General features: G+C 44.3%; 1 protein-coding gene across 2 annotated transcripts; it reads right to left on the reverse strand.

Annotated features, from left to right (window-relative positions):
- Positions 1-793: 793 nt before the first annotated feature.
- LOC137411111 (heme transporter hrg1-A) lies at positions 794-15,383 on the reverse strand. Of its 2 annotated transcripts, none has more exons than XM_068096563.2 (3): positions 15,206-15,383; positions 4,298-4,468; positions 794-1,372 (listed from the first exon to the last, which is right to left on the reverse strand). In XM_068096563.2, the coding sequence occupies exons 1-3, from the start codon at positions 15,339-15,341 to the stop codon at positions 1,236-1,238; spliced, it is 444 nt and encodes a 147-aa protein (XP_067952664.1). In that variant the 5' UTR covers positions 15,342-15,383; the 3' UTR covers positions 794-1,235. The 2 variants fall into 2 exon arrangements, with proteins under 2 accessions (XP_067952664.1, XP_078625795.1); XM_078769669.1 differs by having other exon boundaries at positions 1,000-1,281.
- Between the last annotated feature and the right edge of the window lie 2,754 nt (positions 15,384-18,137).

Raw genomic sequence — 18,137 nt, forward strand, 5'->3', positions numbered from 1 at the left:
CGAGAAGAATGGCATAGTGGTCGGCATGGTCGCCTCAGCCTTCTCGCCTGTGTTTACACCCAATCTTTAACATCTACCGATGGCCAGTGCTGTCAAACGGGTCATTTGGCTTAACGTCCTTCCAATGGACGACACACTCATTGATGCTTCACCTTGCATGCAAGCACCAGCATGATGGTTTATAGCTGGATCAAGTCGCAGAGTAGACAGCCTAGAGGCAAGTGCACATACATCTCGGCTATCCTGCCAGCCTTAAACATTTGAGTGCAAGCGCTTTTAAAATATACCCATTGGTTTAATCAAAGAAAATTATATTTGGTTAGGGGAGGACAGTAAATGACCGACACAGAAACACGTTGCCATGGGGACAATAGATCAACCGCAGTATGGACTGAAGTCCTCGCTAGATAGCTCGGTTATTACTGACAATCCATGAGCAAAACAGTATTTCTCCTCAGAATTGTGCAGTTTCCAAAAGCTAGGATCCAAAATCCTTAATACTGTTGTCCTTAGCTGGATGTAAACCCACACCTTCTGGGATGTGAAATTGAATATTCTCACCACCAAAACACCCTATTTTGTTTGGACATAAAACGATGAACGCAAAGCAAAGCTGGTACAGCATCTCGAAGAAAAGACCTCTCTAAACTAGTGAAATCCAACACGACAACTATATATGTATATAAATATATATAAATATAGAAATATATATATAAATATATATATATATTTAGTCAAAAAAAGAAAAAAAGACCTATTTAAATAAATTATCCAACAGCTCCAATCGCAAGCTGAGGTTAGGTGCTTTTACTATGCATACAACGGCCAGAAATCTCTGCAAAAAAAAAAAAAAAATGCGGATAATCGCGATCAGTGCAGAAATAACAGTTCATGTACAGGAGTGAAAAAGGCGAATGGGGAAAACCTTTTTGTTTGGCTAACATTTTTTTGAGTGATGCTCAAAGCATAGTTTATGTGAAAACACTTGCAAGTACAGAAAGTAGACCCTGATGCCTGCCAACAAGCAGGCAGTACCTAGATGATAAAACACTCGAGCGTAGACAATAATTACATAGAATGAACCTCACAGCATTCTTTAGGAAGATTGAGGAAAAAAAAAAAATGAACAATGGCAAAACTACAATAACATCGTAATATAACGTCGGGCACTTTGGATGATGGATGAATGGAATCCTTTCTCACTCAGAAAAAGTCTGTGAAGGAGCGACGTGACCTCAGAAGTCGAGCAGGAGTCGAAACTCAGCAAACTCGTGCCGGTACCTGTGTGTGTAGAAACTCAGGTTCAATGCCCAGAATAAACCAAGAAAGCTGAGTAATGCTGCCCAGTAAAGACTCTTCATGTTTGGCATTGCTGGAGGTGTACCAGGAAAAGACAGTGAGATGTGAGGAAGAGACAATAAGGAATGGGTCATTCGGCAGGTTTTGAAAAGCTTTCATTAACAATTCAAGAAAAGCTTTCAAAAATATAAATAATTTTCAACAACGACACTTCTTGACGTCGTGACAGTGATCGATATGGCTCCGCTCACATTATTAGGTCATTATACATACGCATACAAAGTTTGATTTAAATCCCTTCAGCTGTTCTCAAGTAGCACATTTTTACCTGACATGACCTCTGACCTCTTGACCCCAAAATCTAATCAGTTCATCTTTGCATCATAATATATAATTATACCAAGTTTGGTGAAAATCCCATCACTGGTTCACAAGTTAGCGCAGCAACAGAATTTTTACCTAATGGGACCTCTGACCTTTGACCTCTTGACTCCATAATCTAGTCAGTCATCTTTGCATCATTATACATACTTATTTTGACTTGGATCCCTTCAGCTTTTATTAAGTTATCACAGTAACAAAAATCTATCACAGATGGATGGATGGACGCACGGACAGACAGACAGGACAGGACAGACAGACAGACAGACAGACAGAGACACGGAAACAGACACCCCGAAAACATAATGCCTCCTGGGGAACTTAATTGATGGAGGCATAAAAATAATTATTTTTCCCCCACCGAAGGAACCAACTTCCACATCCGCTTCGAGCTCACTCTTCCCTCCAGGTCTTCAAGACAGCCGTTCTCCACCATCTCGGATCATCCCCAATTCAAAAACATGATATTTTCTATCCTCATTAACCTTCCCCATCCACCAATCTCTCCCTTAAAATTTACAGTTTTCCCTCCTGGGAGTTTCCTTCTGTATCCATCTTGTCCATCCCAAGCAACCTCTCCTGCCCCCGCCCACCCCCCAAATCCATTGTTTGTCCCAGTCTCCCTCTATCTATCTTGGCCTTCAACTCTGCTGTTGGGGTTTCCCCCTCTCTCTACTGCTCCTTTTGTCCTGTTATGTCTTGATCCCTTCAGTGGACTATGTCGTCCACAGGACTCGGCTCTGTATGCAACATAAAAGGTACACGTGTAGGCCATTTGGCAACATCCAACTTGTGTGCCCCAATGTGCAGCACACCCCTGATTGTACCTGTCATTGCAGTCAACTGCAAAGCTCTTTGATCTATTGACATCTTTCACCATCAGGCCAAATCCTGACGTATATTTCCCACGCATTACAAGCAGGTTGATGGCCTTTCAATTTTCAATAATCTCTATTGTGATGTTGGTCTACTCATCCTCTCCTTCCTGTATCTATCCCAAGCACCCACCCTACCGCACCCCTCACCCTCCCTCTCCCTCTCCCTCTCCCTCTCCCTCTCCCTCTCCCTAGGTTGCATGTGTTCATAACTGTTCCAATCACAATGGTATTCAAAACAAGATCGAAGAAGAAACTTAGAAAGTGTGATGGAAGCTTGAAATTTTAAAATCCCCAGTTTAATACTCCTGTGCGTGGCTACCAAGTGTCACGCTGAGTCAATAAAAATTCCTGAGTCAATGAACAACTCAAAACAACCTTTCTACCCTTGGCACAACTTGGAGGGTGGAAACCAACGCCTCATGTCCACTAACAATTTCCAGTTTCCTTTAACATATCCACACAAAGGAATGACTATGAATTCGTTTGGTTACAGATAAAACAGAAAAATACGACTCTTTCTGATGAAAACACTTGGTTTGCAGACGAAAACCTCACTTTGTCTTTGAAGACTGTTAAAATCATGTCAAACTTGAAGGACTCTAGAGCGCATAGCTCCACCAGGCTGATTAGTTTACGTTTTGTATCCCACCGATTTGGATTCAGACCTTAACCAAAGGCCCACCAATAACTTTTGAAATATCGTTTTTGGCCCTATCTCTCAATGGTAAAGAATCACTTTTAAAATTCTAATTCTTGAATTTATTCTAATTTTGAATATTCTAATTATTCTAATTTCTAATTCTAATTCTTTATTTCGAATATTCTAATTCCTGAACCAAAATCTAATCATTTTGTCCTTGTCACACGCCCAAACATTCCCCCAAATTTCATCCGAACTTTTTTTAATTTCCAACTTTTTGAAATAGCCTGCACACAGACAGACAGAGAACCAGACAGGGGTGAAAACATAACCTCCACCCAAGGCCTGTAAGCAGGTTGAGCATCTGAGGGGGAAGTGGAAGGGGATCAAATTCAAGAAGGGCATTTCTTTAAAAAAAAAAAAAAACATCCAAACAATTGGAGACAAGTGCTTCTTCGAGAACACGAGAAAAGAGCCAGGCAATTAAAATTGTACCCCCTTATACCGGAGTTGATGCATTTAACATATGTGGACTCTGGTGTGATAAAAGGTAGAGCCAAAATCCTCCTAAAAATAAAATACACCGGTACACCACCCGATGCCTTTTCCAGTTTACACCACTTGCATTCAATCACAAAGTCTCTGTCTCGTCACTGAAGTTTAGGTGTTTTTTTTTAACCAGAGACCATGGTCAGGCCTCAACCCGTGCCAAATGCTCAATGATTTTGGTTGGTCAGATTCTAGAGGGGGCAGAATTGTACCTTGGCGGAGGGAAGGGGGGATTTCATTAGCTACGTGCCTTCCTCGCTCACCAAACGTTTAAAAAAAAAAATTAAAAAAAATCTAAACTTGACAGTCACATGGTTAATGGTGAAGCAATGATTTCCACAACAATGGAAACAGTACAACCTTCATGATGTAAACGTATGTATAACGTATGTATAATGATGTAAACAGTACAACAGTACAATTTCCACAACAACCTTCATTCAACTTGGTCTTGCAGAACAGTGTATAGCGTCCTCTACAATGTTTTTTGTAACTTCATATACAAAGCCATTCAAAAGGAAGGGTCGCACAGTTTAATAGTCCTACTCACGGGGGTCATCGGGATGTGCTGCCCGGATGAGGAATGCAATGGCAGCAGCAATGAACGCGACCTGGGCCAAAACTCCTGCTATGCAGAAGATGCGCAAGCCCCGCAGCCAGGTACGCCAATAATCTCGCAGGTACATGACATGAGTCACCAACACCCATGCCGCAAACACACCTAACAAGAAAACGGGTCAGCCACACAAATATTTTATTACTTTGCTTCCCTTCCCTTCCCTGGGTTAGATAGTGTTGTGTGTGGATGTTGTGTCGGCCTTTCATATCGGTTGTATGTGGCCTGTGTTGATTGTTTCAATCTGTCATTATCAATTAAATCCATCGGCATACCTATATTATTTGCTTATTGTATCGTTTTGCATTCTGTGAAGTAAATTTATTGTTCTTCATTTTGTTTGATTGACATTTTTCGGATCAGGTTGCAAGCTCCCCTGAGCTGCCAGTGTGGCAGTTTAAACTCTTTGCACCAAGCCAAAAGTTCAAGCTTCCAACCCAGCTTGCGGGCCTTGGCCCGGCGGGTTGGGGATAGGACTTGGTCGCTGACATCAGTCACCCTATAACACACTTAGTCTGTCGGGAGTGACGTTTGGGACTCAGGTCCTCATGCCCGACGCACGTAACAATATACTGCAGGGAAAACATAATCAAATAAATAGCCCCATGGGGACTGACAGCTATTTTCCCATGGCTTCTGAGAAGATTTTAAAATGAATTAACTGAACTTGAGGCAAAACCCCCCTTTGCAGCCTCTTCTAGGGGCCGGATCCAAATGTGGAGCACAAGCCCATGAGACCTTAATGTTCTACTAATGTATCATATCAAATTTGATCCATAATCGGCCATGTAGTTTGTGAGGAAAATACGTTTTAGTGAATATGAGGGATGAAGGGAGGGAGCCCGTGGCCTCCTTTCCAGGGGAGATACGGCCATGGGGAGAACAACTTAAGGTTAAGGCATGGTCACGATGCCACATGGCCAGTTTGGTCTGGATCCGGTCATCAGTTTCTGAGAAGATTTTTGAATGAAATACCAATATTTGGGGCAAACCCCCTTTTACCCTAATTAAATGGGCAGATCCAGATGGGGAATACAACCCCAATGAGATCTTCCTGTCATGATGCATTGTACCAAATTTGGTCCGTATCATTTAGGTCGTTGTGCAGATGTTATAGTGAAAACGAGTGATTCGGGGAGTGGGCTCGTGGCCCCCTTTCCATGGGTAGATATGACCATGAGGAGCCCAACTTAAGGTTAGGGCATGGACCCGATGCCTCGTGGTGAGTTTGGTTTGGATCTGTCTGGCGGTTTCTGAGAAAAAGATTTTTGAATATTTGGAGTATTTTGGGGCAAAGCCCCCCTTTTCACTCCCTCAATAAGGGGTGCATCCTGATGTAATAGCACGTAATACAGGTGTAATAGACCATGCGGAAAACGGCGGTAAAACCCAGAATTAATTTATTTATACACCTTCAAACCTCTTTAAATCTTTATCACCTCTGCCACCAAAAGTGGATGGAGATTATTTGTTTTCACCCCTGTCTGTCTGTCTGTCTCTCTGTGAACAAGATATCTCAAAGTTGTGCATGGATTCGGACGAAATTTGGTGAACAGTTTAGGTATCTGACACAGATCAAGTGATTCGATTTTGGTGAAGATCGAGATGCAAGAATTTTTGAAGTGATTCTTCATCATTGATAGGACAAAAAAAACGACATATAACACGATATCCCAAAATGTTATGGACGGATTTGAACGAAACTTTGTGGACACGGTTGTACAACAACAACAACAACAACAACAACCAGGCATTTTAAGGACATTTTCCCTGCAAGAGCAGGGGTGAGCCTTGCGGTCCCCAAGACAATGTTCTCCATTTCACCCTATTTTCTTCATCTCCCCTTGTTAACCCCCTTGCCCACATTTCTTCTTCGACCATCTTTAGCCAAGTCTTTCTCGGTCTTCCCAGTCCTCTACTTCCTTCTACATTCATTTCCATCACTCTTTTCAACCAGTCACTTTCATCCTTCCTCAACACATGACCAAACCATCTCAACCTGTTTCTCTTCACAGAATCCATCACAGGCTCTATTCCCATCATCTTTCACAATTCATCATTTGTCTTCCTCTCTCTCAACGATACTCCACACATCCACCGAACCATTCGCATTTCCACCCTCTTCAGCCTTTGTTGCTGCTCTACGTTCAGTACCCATGTCTCACTCCCATAAATCATAACACTTCTCACACATGCAGCACACCCCCCCCCCCCCCCCTCCAGCTTCAACGACACTCCCCTCATCAGCACGCCACTCAGTTCCCGAAACTTCTTCCATGCACATCCCACTCGAGCAACCGTAGCCGAGTCCGATCCACCCTCTCCACCCAGCAGGTCTCCAAGGCAACAAAATTTTTCACACCTTCCAGCTTCACGCCATCTCCAAGATCCAACTCAACATTTCCTCCATCTGCAGCTCTCTCTGTGCACACCTTACACTTGAATGTAGCTGCCACACTGGCCAATGACCCTCCCAAACCACTACATTTTTGATGAACCCACTCAACGCACATTGTACATTGAATGGAATTCACTCAGACACCCTTCCTGCACACAGCACACGGCCACTTCCCAGTTCTTTACCACTTGCCATCACCTTCGTTTTTCCGATATTCACCTTCAGACCTTTTGTCTCCATACATTCCTTCCACTTGTTCATCTTCTCCTTCAGTCCATCCGTACTTTCTGCAATCAACACCAGATCATCTGCATACAACAACTCCCACGGTAAACCCTCCTTTACGTTCTGAGCCAGCACCTCCATCAAAGCTACAAATAGTAGGGGACTTAGTACCGACCCCTGATGCACTCCCACCTTCACCTCAAACTCAACACTGTTCCCGTCCTTCGTCCTTAAAGCTGTGTGCGCTCTTTTGTACATTGCCATCACTACTCTGATCAACCATTCCTCCACTCATAATTTCCTCAATGCCCATGTCACGACTTCACGTGGAACCCTATCGAATGCTTCCTCCAGATCAACAAACCCAAGAAACAACCTCTTCCTCCCCTCCATACACCCCCCCCCCCCCCGTGCAACCGCTCCACAATAACAAGCACGTCTGTCGTTCCTCCTCCCGGCACAAACCCAAACCGCATTCCGTCAATCTTCACCCTCCTCCCCATCCTCCTCTCCAATACCTTCACTCCACGCTCCAACAACTTTATCGCTCGATACGAGCCACAGTCCAGAGGGTCACCCCTCCCCCCATATAGAGGGACGAGGGTACTCAGTTCCCAATCCACTGGAATGCGGCCTTCTTTCACCACCAGATTGCAGATCTCTGTCACTCTCCTCACACCCCAATTTCCCGCTGCCTTCAGCATATCTCCCACAACTCCCGTCGGCCCTCCCGCTTTTCTACTCTTCATTGCTTTTATCGCTTCCTCCACTTCCTTCTCGGTTATCTTCTCTGCCGGTCCTAAAACTGGGTTACTCTCTATGTTGCCATCCCATTCATTATCTGCATTCAACAGTATTTCCATATATCTCTTCCATCTTCCTTTAATTCCATCTGGGTCCACAACGATTTGTCCCACTTCATCCTTCAAGCAACTCAGCCCCATCACATCACACCTCTCTTTCGCTATCTGCTTTGCAATCCTGAATACTGCTCTCTGAGCCTCTTCCGAATCCAAGCGTTCTTCGAACGTTTTCCTACATGCCTCCTGCGCCTTTGCTACCTCTTTCTTTGCAGCCTTCTTGGCTGCCTTATAACTTTCATGCTCTGCCTTTTCTGCCCCCATACCCTTCGCCTTCTGCCACTCCTTGAACTTCTTCCTCTTCTCGTCAATCTTCTTTCCAACTTCATCATCCCACCACCATGTTCGAGTGCCTCGGTGGTCCTTTTGTCCATCCACATACCTCACCAACAGCTCCCAACAGACTATCTTTCATTGACATCCAACCACTTTCAAGCTCAACCACATCATCCTCCACCATACTCAGCCTCTCTTTTAATACCCCCCTCACTGTCACCTCTTTCAACCTCCACACCTTCATTCTCGGTTGGTACTTCACCCGCCGAGCTCCCCTCGCACCTTTCACCCTTATGTCGCAGACATCCAAGTGGTGCTGTGAAACAGCCTCCTCCCCCGGGATCACCTTTGTGTCCCAGAGGTGCCCCCTATCTCGCCTACGCACCAGCAGGTAGTCAACGGTTGTCATCGACCCACCTGACGTGTATGTAACATTGTTACATTGTAACAAGCTTATTATCCTCTTTCTGGAACTGAGTATTACAAATCAACAAATCAGTTCCATCAGCAAACTCAAAAATCCTTTCACCTTCTCCATTTCTCAGACCATATCCGTAACCCCCATGAACTCCCTCAAAACCGTCCATACTCCTCCCCACATGTCCATTTAGGTCTCCTCCTACCACAACAACTTCCTTATCTTTCACGTTTTCCATCAGCTTCTCTATAGCACACCAGAACTTGTCCTTCTCTTCATCGCTCCGACCAACCTGCGGAGCATATCCCGAGATGATGTTCACAAAGAGCTTTCCAATCATCATTTTCACAATCAACCTTTCACTCACTTTAGTCACACTCACCACACTGTCTACAAAGTCCTCAGAAAACAGGACACCAACACCATTCACGCCCTCCAGGCACCCTTGCCACACAAACTTGTATTTCTGTCCCTGCCTACCCTTCACCATTCTCACACCACTTCCCTTCCATCTCGTCTCCTGCACACATGTCCACTCTTCTTCTGACCAATACTTCCACCACTTCTCCTGATCTCCCTGTCATTGTCCCTACATTCCATGTCCCAAATCTCAGAAACCGATCTCCACGTCGGGCATCAGACGTTTCGTTGTCATAAATGGAATGATTTCCACCCTTGCTTCGATCGGGTTCCCCACCTTGAGTTTTGACGAGGGGGTGGGGTCCCCCACGGGGTACTTCGGACTGTACCCTGCTCATATGTAGTCGTAATTGTCATGGTTCTCTTTTTGAGGCAATGTTTTTATGGCCGGAAGTCCTTCCTGACGCCAACCCTTTTTGTCGCCTCTTACGACACGCAGGGATACGGTGTACCTATTCTAAACCGGGGTACACCAGGTACACGGTTGTGCGACGACAAATCGATTCGATTTTGGTGAAGATCCGAATGTTTTTTTTTTTGTTTTTTTTTTGGAAGCGATTCGTCACCATCAAGTGAACGGTTCCTTGGTTCGTTGAATTGGGTCCCTTGACCCTCAAAACATGGATATAGACACCTTTTAAAGTATGTTTGGATGTTTGGTTACAAAGTTATTGTAAAAAGACTATTTTTATTTTTTGGGGCTCCCCTGAAACACGTACCAGTGAAAAAAATATTTTGCAATTTGTTTTGGGTTGAGTCCTTTGTCAGGGAGATTGACTTGACCAAGAGCAAGAAAGGAGAGATAGTCATGTGTGGTAGAGAGGACACAATCAATAGAATAAGATCAAGGAGAAATACATTGTTGAAATGACTTCGCTGGGATCACATCACATCTTATAAAGTCATGATCAGGCAGATTCTCATGTCAAAATGAAGATCCTCGTGGAAGCTTAGCACCGAGTTTCAACTTTAGCGTGACCAACTCAGCTGTGCAGAGCGTCCTATGTATTATTGAGCTGTTCTGCAAGGCTCGTGGGCTCATGTTGGGCCATTTGTCAAGCTGGCAGCTCACCACAGTTAGGTCGAAGTGATTCTCCATGACAAGGCTGACGTCACAAACACGAATGGTTACACAGACGAATTGCAAGGAGACAAATACAAAAGAATAAATCTTTGCCCACTTTTCCTCTCTTCAGAAAGCCTGGCATTGGCTTATCGCTTAAGGTGGCTGGCTTGAGATCTCAAGGTCCTGACTGCAAGACAATGTCATGCCGTTGAATTAAAACCAGGTGGGTTGCCTCAGCCTGTCACCCTTCGAGGTCTGCAAAATGAGTACCAGCTTACTGGGATGAATGAGCCATTCAAGCATCCTGCGTCAGAGTGGTGACCAATCCAGGATCGTGCCCAACAGCCAAGGAAACTGATTTGGCAGCCATATGCATCGTCCGCAAAAAGGAGTTGTCTTCCTCTCTTCAGCAAAGGTTTTCAGGCAGCTCTGCATCCGTTAAGACCACTTTATGTTTCTTGAAGAAACAGCAACACCCAGATTTTCAGCTCAGACATCTACAAGTTCTCTACTGGATTGTCATCTATCACATGGAGAACATACCCTGAGTTACTTAACACTATTTTTGGAGAGCTTGTCAGTTTAGCCTTACTTCCTTGACCATTTCTATTGTTAGCAATGCCAGTTTCATGTATCCTCCTCCTCATCATCATCTTGCATACTCCTGCTGAAACATGATCGAGCTGCAATCTGCCGCATGGAATAGCCTTCACCTGCCAAAACGGATTAATATATCGTTTCCATATTTTTCATATGAGATTTCCTTCCCAGGAGCTATAATATTCACCGTCACGTCAAAGATAGCACTGCCTATACTTCAAAAGCCCTTCTTTCAATAATTGCTTGCATGCCAAGCGTTCAACCACTAATCGGCAAACCCTACAAGAAGGTGGGAATGATTGGGGTGGTTAGCCCTAACTGCAATGGGAGGGCAGCATGGTGGGCCTGGGAGCCCCCCACCCCCTCCGACATTTTTTTGCAACTGCTGGGGATTTCGAATTCTCCTCTCACGACTTTTTTTCTATAGGGTCTTGCACGCATTTTGATGCCACTCATGTCCAAATCAGACTTACCGTTCAAGTGTCAAATGACAATTAGCAGTCATGTCATAAAAACCTACAATTTTTGCACATGTTAATAAGGGGTACATGCATGAGGACACTGATGGTGCCAATTAATTGGCCTGTAATATATTTTGGATGTTTTAGCATGTTGTCTAAGACATACTAGAGAATTAGCCAACAATTAGACAAATTAACATCTGAAAAAAATAGTTTAACATCACGTTCATTACATAATACGTAATCTATGCGTGTGCAAATTTTCCAGTTCATCGGACCATCGACGGCCGGAATCAATCAGGGAAAGCTCAAAATCAGGGAAAATCAGAACCGTCTCCCTCGACATATCACGTGCCTTCGATACGGTCTGGCACTCCGCCCTGCTCACCAAACTCTCCTCTTATGGTATCCATGGAACTCTCCACGATTAGCCCACAGACTTCCACTCCTGTCGTAGTCAACGTGTGGTCCTGAATGGAATTCTCTCATCACCCCTTCCTGTCCAGGCTGGAGTTCCGGGCCCTGTGCTGTTTCTAATCTCACCAGCTCTCTGGAAAAATCTTTATCTCTTTGCTGATGACTCCACTCTCAGCCGCTCCATCTCTCATTCCTCAGATCGACAAGCAAGAGCCTCTTCACTCTGCAGACCTGGACAAAATCACAAACTGGTCAAACAAGTGGAAGATGTCTTTCAATCTTGACAAATTTCACAATCTCACTTTGTCTCTCAAAAAAGACCGTCTGGACAACCCTCCAATCTACTTTCCCAACAATCCTCTCCAATAAGTTCTGACACTCAAGCGTCTGCCATGATCCTTCCTGGGAAAACCACATTTCCAAGCTGGCCTCCAAAGCCTCCAAAGCCAGTCCAAAGTCTGGGCATCCTCCGCCATGCAAAGTCCTTCCTTGGCACACCTGAGCTCCTCACCACATACAAGGCTTTCATCTGCAGCTCAATGGAATACTGTTCCCCCCTCTGGGCCGGTGCTCCTGCCTCACACCTAGCTTGTCTTCACGCTGTTGAAACCAAAGCATTCAGAATCATTGGAAGCTCCTGCAAAGAAGCCGATTCCAAGAACCTTTCACTCTCTCACTTCAGGTAGGTTGGTGGTCTTTGTCTTCTACCAACTCCTATCCAGCATCGCTCCCCCAGCTCTGTCTGTGCTCTGTCCCCCAAATACTCCTGCAGGTCACACAAGATCTGCCAGCAACCCTCTGGTGAAATTGCCAAAATCAAGACTTTCTGCTCACCTTCACTCCTTCATTCCTCTTTTCTCCCGCCTCTGGAACAAACTCCACCACTCCCTTCAATCCCACTCGTCCCTCCAGGTCGTTGAAACAGCTGTTCACCACCATCTCTTATCTTCCCCAATCCAAAACCTTGATCTTTTCTACCCCCATTAATACACCCCAAATCCACCTCCTTCAGATTCCCCGTTTTCTTTCCTGAAATCCCCTGAAGTGTCCATCTTGCTTATCCCGTGTACCCCAGCCCAGCCCTCTCCCTTCCACAGATCTCATAAAATCTGCCCTATTGGGGATATACAGGGGGGGAGGAATTTTTGACGTGAAACAACGACGACATTAGTGAAACGACGTTAAATGGATCAATTTGGCTCATAATAATTAATGTAAATAGGGGGATGACATTCGCTATCCTAAGATATAAAGTCAGGGGGAGGGAGGGGTTCCCCCCAAAATAGTTATTTGCTTTCTTCTCAGAAACTACACATGCAATTCTGATGAAACTTGACCACAACCTTAATCACCAGTGTTGTACCAAAGTTTGTTCCTGGCATTTAAAAAATCGGGCGTCTGGGGTTGTCTATGGGGGGTTGCCCCCCAAAATAGGGATTTGCTTTTTTCTCAACCTACACACACAATTTTGATGAAACGTCACAACAACTTTCATCATGAGTGATGCACCAATGTTTGCTCGAGGCATTGGAAAAATTGGGGTCTGAGGTACACGGGGTGGGAGGGGGGGTTGCTCCCCAAAAGAAGTGTTTTTTTTTTTCTTTGTTTAAAGTCTTATGATTATGTTAGTATGATTCGACATACTGCCCTGTGTCTGTCAACAATTGAAATAGCTTTAAAATACCCTTAATCAGTGCAATATACTGTTTACTCTACCAGGTGGAAGCCAGGAGTATTGCCCCTGTGATGAATGAGATGGGGGAGGGAGGGGTGCAATCTCAAAAATGAGTCATTTACCTATGAAATTAATATCAAATTCGAATGAATTTCATCAAAAAACATCGGAAAAACCGAGGTTTAATGTGAAAAACGATTACGGGCAACTTGAAAAAATTTACCACAATAAAAATCACCCAGTTTAGTTAGGGTTAAAGTAGTAGTGGTAGTAGTAGTGGTGGTAGTGGTGGTGGTGGTAGTAGTGGTAGTGGTGGTGGTAGTAGTAGTAGTGGTAGTAGTGGTGGTGGTAGTAGTGGTGGTGGTAGTCGTGGTAGTAGTAGCCGGCGAAGCAGGTGTTGTGAATAAACGCGTACGTATCATGTTGAAAACCAGATTATGCTGGATTCCTTGGCTTGAGAATTCCGAAGCTGTGACGCACCAAATCGCTCAATGGAGGCCGCCATCTTGCGGATGCGGAAGTATGCATAACAAATTGAAAAAAGTTCAATAGGAGTTTGTTTCACCCGTCTTTGTTTGATTCACAATCTTATGTACCTCTAATTTGTAATTAAAATACTTTAAAACCAACCTCATTATCTTCAACGAAAATCGTCACCAAACACAACATTAGTAGATTATGAGATTCGAAAAACCAATGAGATTCGAGCATTTGAAAAAATATTTTTTTAAAGCTTGTTACGCGTTTCGGAGGGTGAAAACGGCATCAAATATTCTAAAATTGACGAAGAATTATTTTTTAGAAATCTCGTGGCCGTAGGGGATAGTTTTTCACGGCCGGAAATATCCGAAGTCGAGACGGAATTCACCGAATTAATCAAGAAGTAAATTTTATCAATTTTAATCTCATCCAGAATGCAAATGGCGTCATTTTAGGTCTGAATTTGCGAAATTTTGTGAGCTTACCAATCAGCGATCAGCTTAGGTCAGCCAATCAGCGCCATCGACACGGTTTGATTAACGATAGTCACACATTGCCGTTGAAACGGCGATATCGTCTGATCTGTCGGCACTGATCTTACTGCAAGCTAACTTCTTCTGGCGGAGGAAGCCGCAGTGCCCGGAGAGAACCAGTCCTGACAGCGACTGAAGTTAGAAGACTACACACATACTGTGAAAACGTATGTTAAGCCCAGTTAAAATTTCTTAAAATAGGCCCGAAGCTAGCACATCGTATAGTTACTTCCTTAAGCTTCTTGTGACATTTATTGTATGTAGGTATTGGGGAGGACTGTCTGCTCTTCTCTTCTACCAAGTCTTACCAGGTACGGTACCTACTACACCTACCTACTACCAACTACCTAACCTACTGATGCCATCGTGATGGGTAAAATAGTGGCAAGAGGCTTTGGCTTCGCCGGCTCATTGCGGCTTTGCAGTCGGGTACTAGTAGTAGTAGTAGTAGTAGTAGTGGTGGTGGTGGTGGTGGTAGTAGTAGTAGTGGTGGTGGTAGTGGTGGTGGTATAGACCTACTCATACTGTACGTGCAACATATCAGTAAGGTGCCTGCATCGTCTTTGGATGAAACAAACCTTGTAAAATTTTTATTGTAAGATATAAAGTCGGTTACTCTAATAAATTAAAAGTTTAGAGTTAAAAGTTTAGTAAAGTATATTTAATTTAATTAAAAAAAAAAAAAAAAAAAACGGTCCTATAAAGTGCACCAGCCGGTCACATGCAAACATATTTAGAGGAAGTCGAAGATGACAGTCTTTCCACTTCTGGAAAAGCACAAAGTGATGTGAAACGACGACATTAGTGAAACGACGTTACATGGATCAATTCGTCTCATAATAACTAATGTAAATCGGGGGATGACATTCGCTATCCTTTATCGTGTTAGTTAAAAGGAACTGAGCGAGCTAATCAAAAACTTTTAAAACGTTTCAGTTCAGAGCACGTTATAAATACAAACGTACCGGAAGGCACGTCGTTAACAAAGATAAACAAAACAGCGGTGTTCGTACCGGCCAGGCCTCCGGACGCTGCCGTGTACTCCTGCCTGAAATAAAAACCCCAGAGAGCGAAGCACACGACGCCGAACAGCGAACCGGCCATAGACAGAGCAATTCGCAAGGCCAAGGTGAACATCCCCACGGCCATCGGTATCACGTTGATCGCGTCGCCTCACGTCAGAAACCCGGAAGTGCATGCGACGTCATCACGCTGCGTCAGTCTTTAAAGACTGTCCTTCACGGGTTTTATAATCACGATTATTATTGTCTGCATGTCAACGTAATTAATAACTAACAACAGATTATAGAGCAACATCATTTATAATTGACGAAGGACGATATATATTAAACGATTTGTTTTTTAATCTTTCAATAACAGCTTTTGCGCTGGAAGGATGGCCTAGCCATACCTAGACTAGAGAGAGGTTCGCGCACTCGCATATTGATATGCCGAAGATATCTAGCTTGGGTTCGAATCCCGACGCAGCTGTTTCACAGGCAGGGTAATTCGTCAACGTGTCTGACGTCCCTCGGATGGACGTTAAACTGACGTCTGTCGCGAAGAGTAGGTGAGCTATCGCCGGCATCATGAACAAATTCCTGCCTTAACTACTGCTGGGAAGGCAATGGCAAACCACCCAGTATAACCCTTGCTCAGGAAGATGTTTCGGCGGCACCGACTTTCTGTTTAGAGCATCGTGACACATCAAAGAGAAAGAGAAGACGGGTGTGTTCCGTAAGCAAGCCGCTTGCTATCGCTTGCCAAGCCAGACGTTCCGTATCAACTGCTTTGTAAGCGGTAAACAAAACGCTTGCTGGAAGAACGCGCCCAAAATGGCCGCCATAGTCGGATTCACTGAATTGAAAATACTAGGGCATGCCCGTACTATATCTATATCTAAAATTATATCCCCCCCCTCTATTTACATGAAATGGTTTGGTCCAAAGCGAACGGCTTGCGAGTACGGTGACAACCCCCCCCCCCCCCTCTATTTACATGAAATGGTTTGGTCCATTCGCAAAGCCAAAGCGAACGGCAGTTACGAATCGCAGTTACGATGAATCGCAAAGTAGTTTTAATTAGTTTTAAAACATAGTTTAACGCCAACATAGTTTGCCAACGTGAAATAAATGAATACGCTCTCAAATGTGCCGTCCGAGGCAGAGTCTGTTCGGCACGTTTGGCACACGTGATAGCTCGCTGCTCTCTGATTGGTTGAATCGTTTTTTGGACATAGCTCGGTAACTACTTGTCCGATTAATATGAAACCTTGAAAAGGCACATCCTCGGGTCCCCAGCAATATACCTGGCAAGTTTCAAGTATATCGGACCGGTAGTTGTCGAGAAACAGCGGTCGCATACACACACACACACAGACAGAGATTAGTGGAATTATAGATAGATATAGAACGCTCATACTCCGTGAAAAGTGAAGCCGCCGTGTCGCCATCTTGGTTAGCACGACTCGACCGACTCGCTTCGCGGATCTCGTTTGTTTTGATCGTGTCCCAGATTTTAAAAGCCAGACAACTGTTAAAATGCCATTTTGTGCGGCAATAAACTGCTCCAATCGGTTACGGAAGGGTTGTGGAAAGACGTTTCACAGCTGTTTCAAAGACGTTTAATTAATAGTCATGAATTTACTGGGCTGATGAACTCGATGCTGGGCGTTTAATTCATGTTCAGTGCTATGGAAGTTGTGAAAAGGAAAGGATAAAGGAAAGTGTTGTTGTAACTGTGATATGTTTCCTATTGAAAAACGATCGCACAAAAGGTGAAAAACGCAATCGCTTTTCGCTCTGAATTCCGTGCAAACGCATGACGGAAATCACCATCGCCCAGCATCGAGTGCCAACCAAGATGGCGCCCGGTAGCTGCATCTCCATCTGTGTGGTGTGAATGGCAATGGTCATCTATATAATAATAGCGTAAGGACTCGACTTTGTTATCCCTTTTACGCCGCACCCAGTGACCCGATGCCCACGGCACTAATGGATTTACGATCTACGAACCGCGCTCTTTGTTTATCATGTACAGCCATACTCGAAAAATCTGAATTAGCCGATGTTGGGGCCCAAAAGCATCCGATTAACTGCCGATACGACGCCATATTACGACGCCATCGTATTGGCGTCTGCTGGGCGAAGGCGAAGCAAGCCGTCCACTGAGTGGACAATCCCAGAGTGGTGCAATGCCGATTCCTATTACGAATCCATTCATTTTTCAAAAGTATATCGTAGCGTTGTCATTTAAGTAGATTGCAATAAATACGTTGTTCATATACGCACTCTTCATTCTCATCTTTTTTCCTAACACTTACTCGGACAAGCAAATCCCCTATGCCATCCATAATGGTACACTCTATCCATACACCACATCCTCCCTTCCGTGGATGTTCCACGGGTTTCGGCTAGTTCTATATATTTTCAGTTCAGTGGTCGGATTATGTAAGATGGTCATAACAGTGTGGCGTGCTCTCGCGAGATCTCACACAATCCCGGTCGAGTCAAACCAAACACGCAGATTGAACAGGGACAGCATTACATTACAACTTCTCTCATTCAGAATAAAATCCATTTAAGATTTAAGTTTGTCCAGACGTTTCCAGACGTTTTAAAACATGGCCTGAACAAGTAGTATATGTAATAAGATGAATTCAAGTCTCAACTTAGGAGATGACAGGCTTTAATGAACAGCACAGCATGCAACGTCACTCGGCCTCGTATCCCACCATGCGGCCCCCCAAGCTCCCCGCTCGTTCCACCACTTCCGCTCACCAACCCCGCCCCTTTCTCCAGGCTGTGCCCTCAGCTCATATGACATCCCCCTTTCTCCAAAAAACAAATTTTAACAAGTTCATACAGAGCATCAAATGGGCTGGAAACATAAGGAGAGAAAAAAACCAAAAGCACAGTATTACCGGGTGAAATGCAATGCAGTTCA

This window comes from Myxine glutinosa, chromosome 1 (genome assembly GCF_964187855.1).
Source record: "Myxine glutinosa chromosome 1, kmMyxGlut1.1, whole genome shotgun sequence".
Lineage (NCBI taxonomy): Eukaryota > Metazoa > Chordata > Myxini > Myxiniformes > Myxinidae > Myxine > Myxine glutinosa.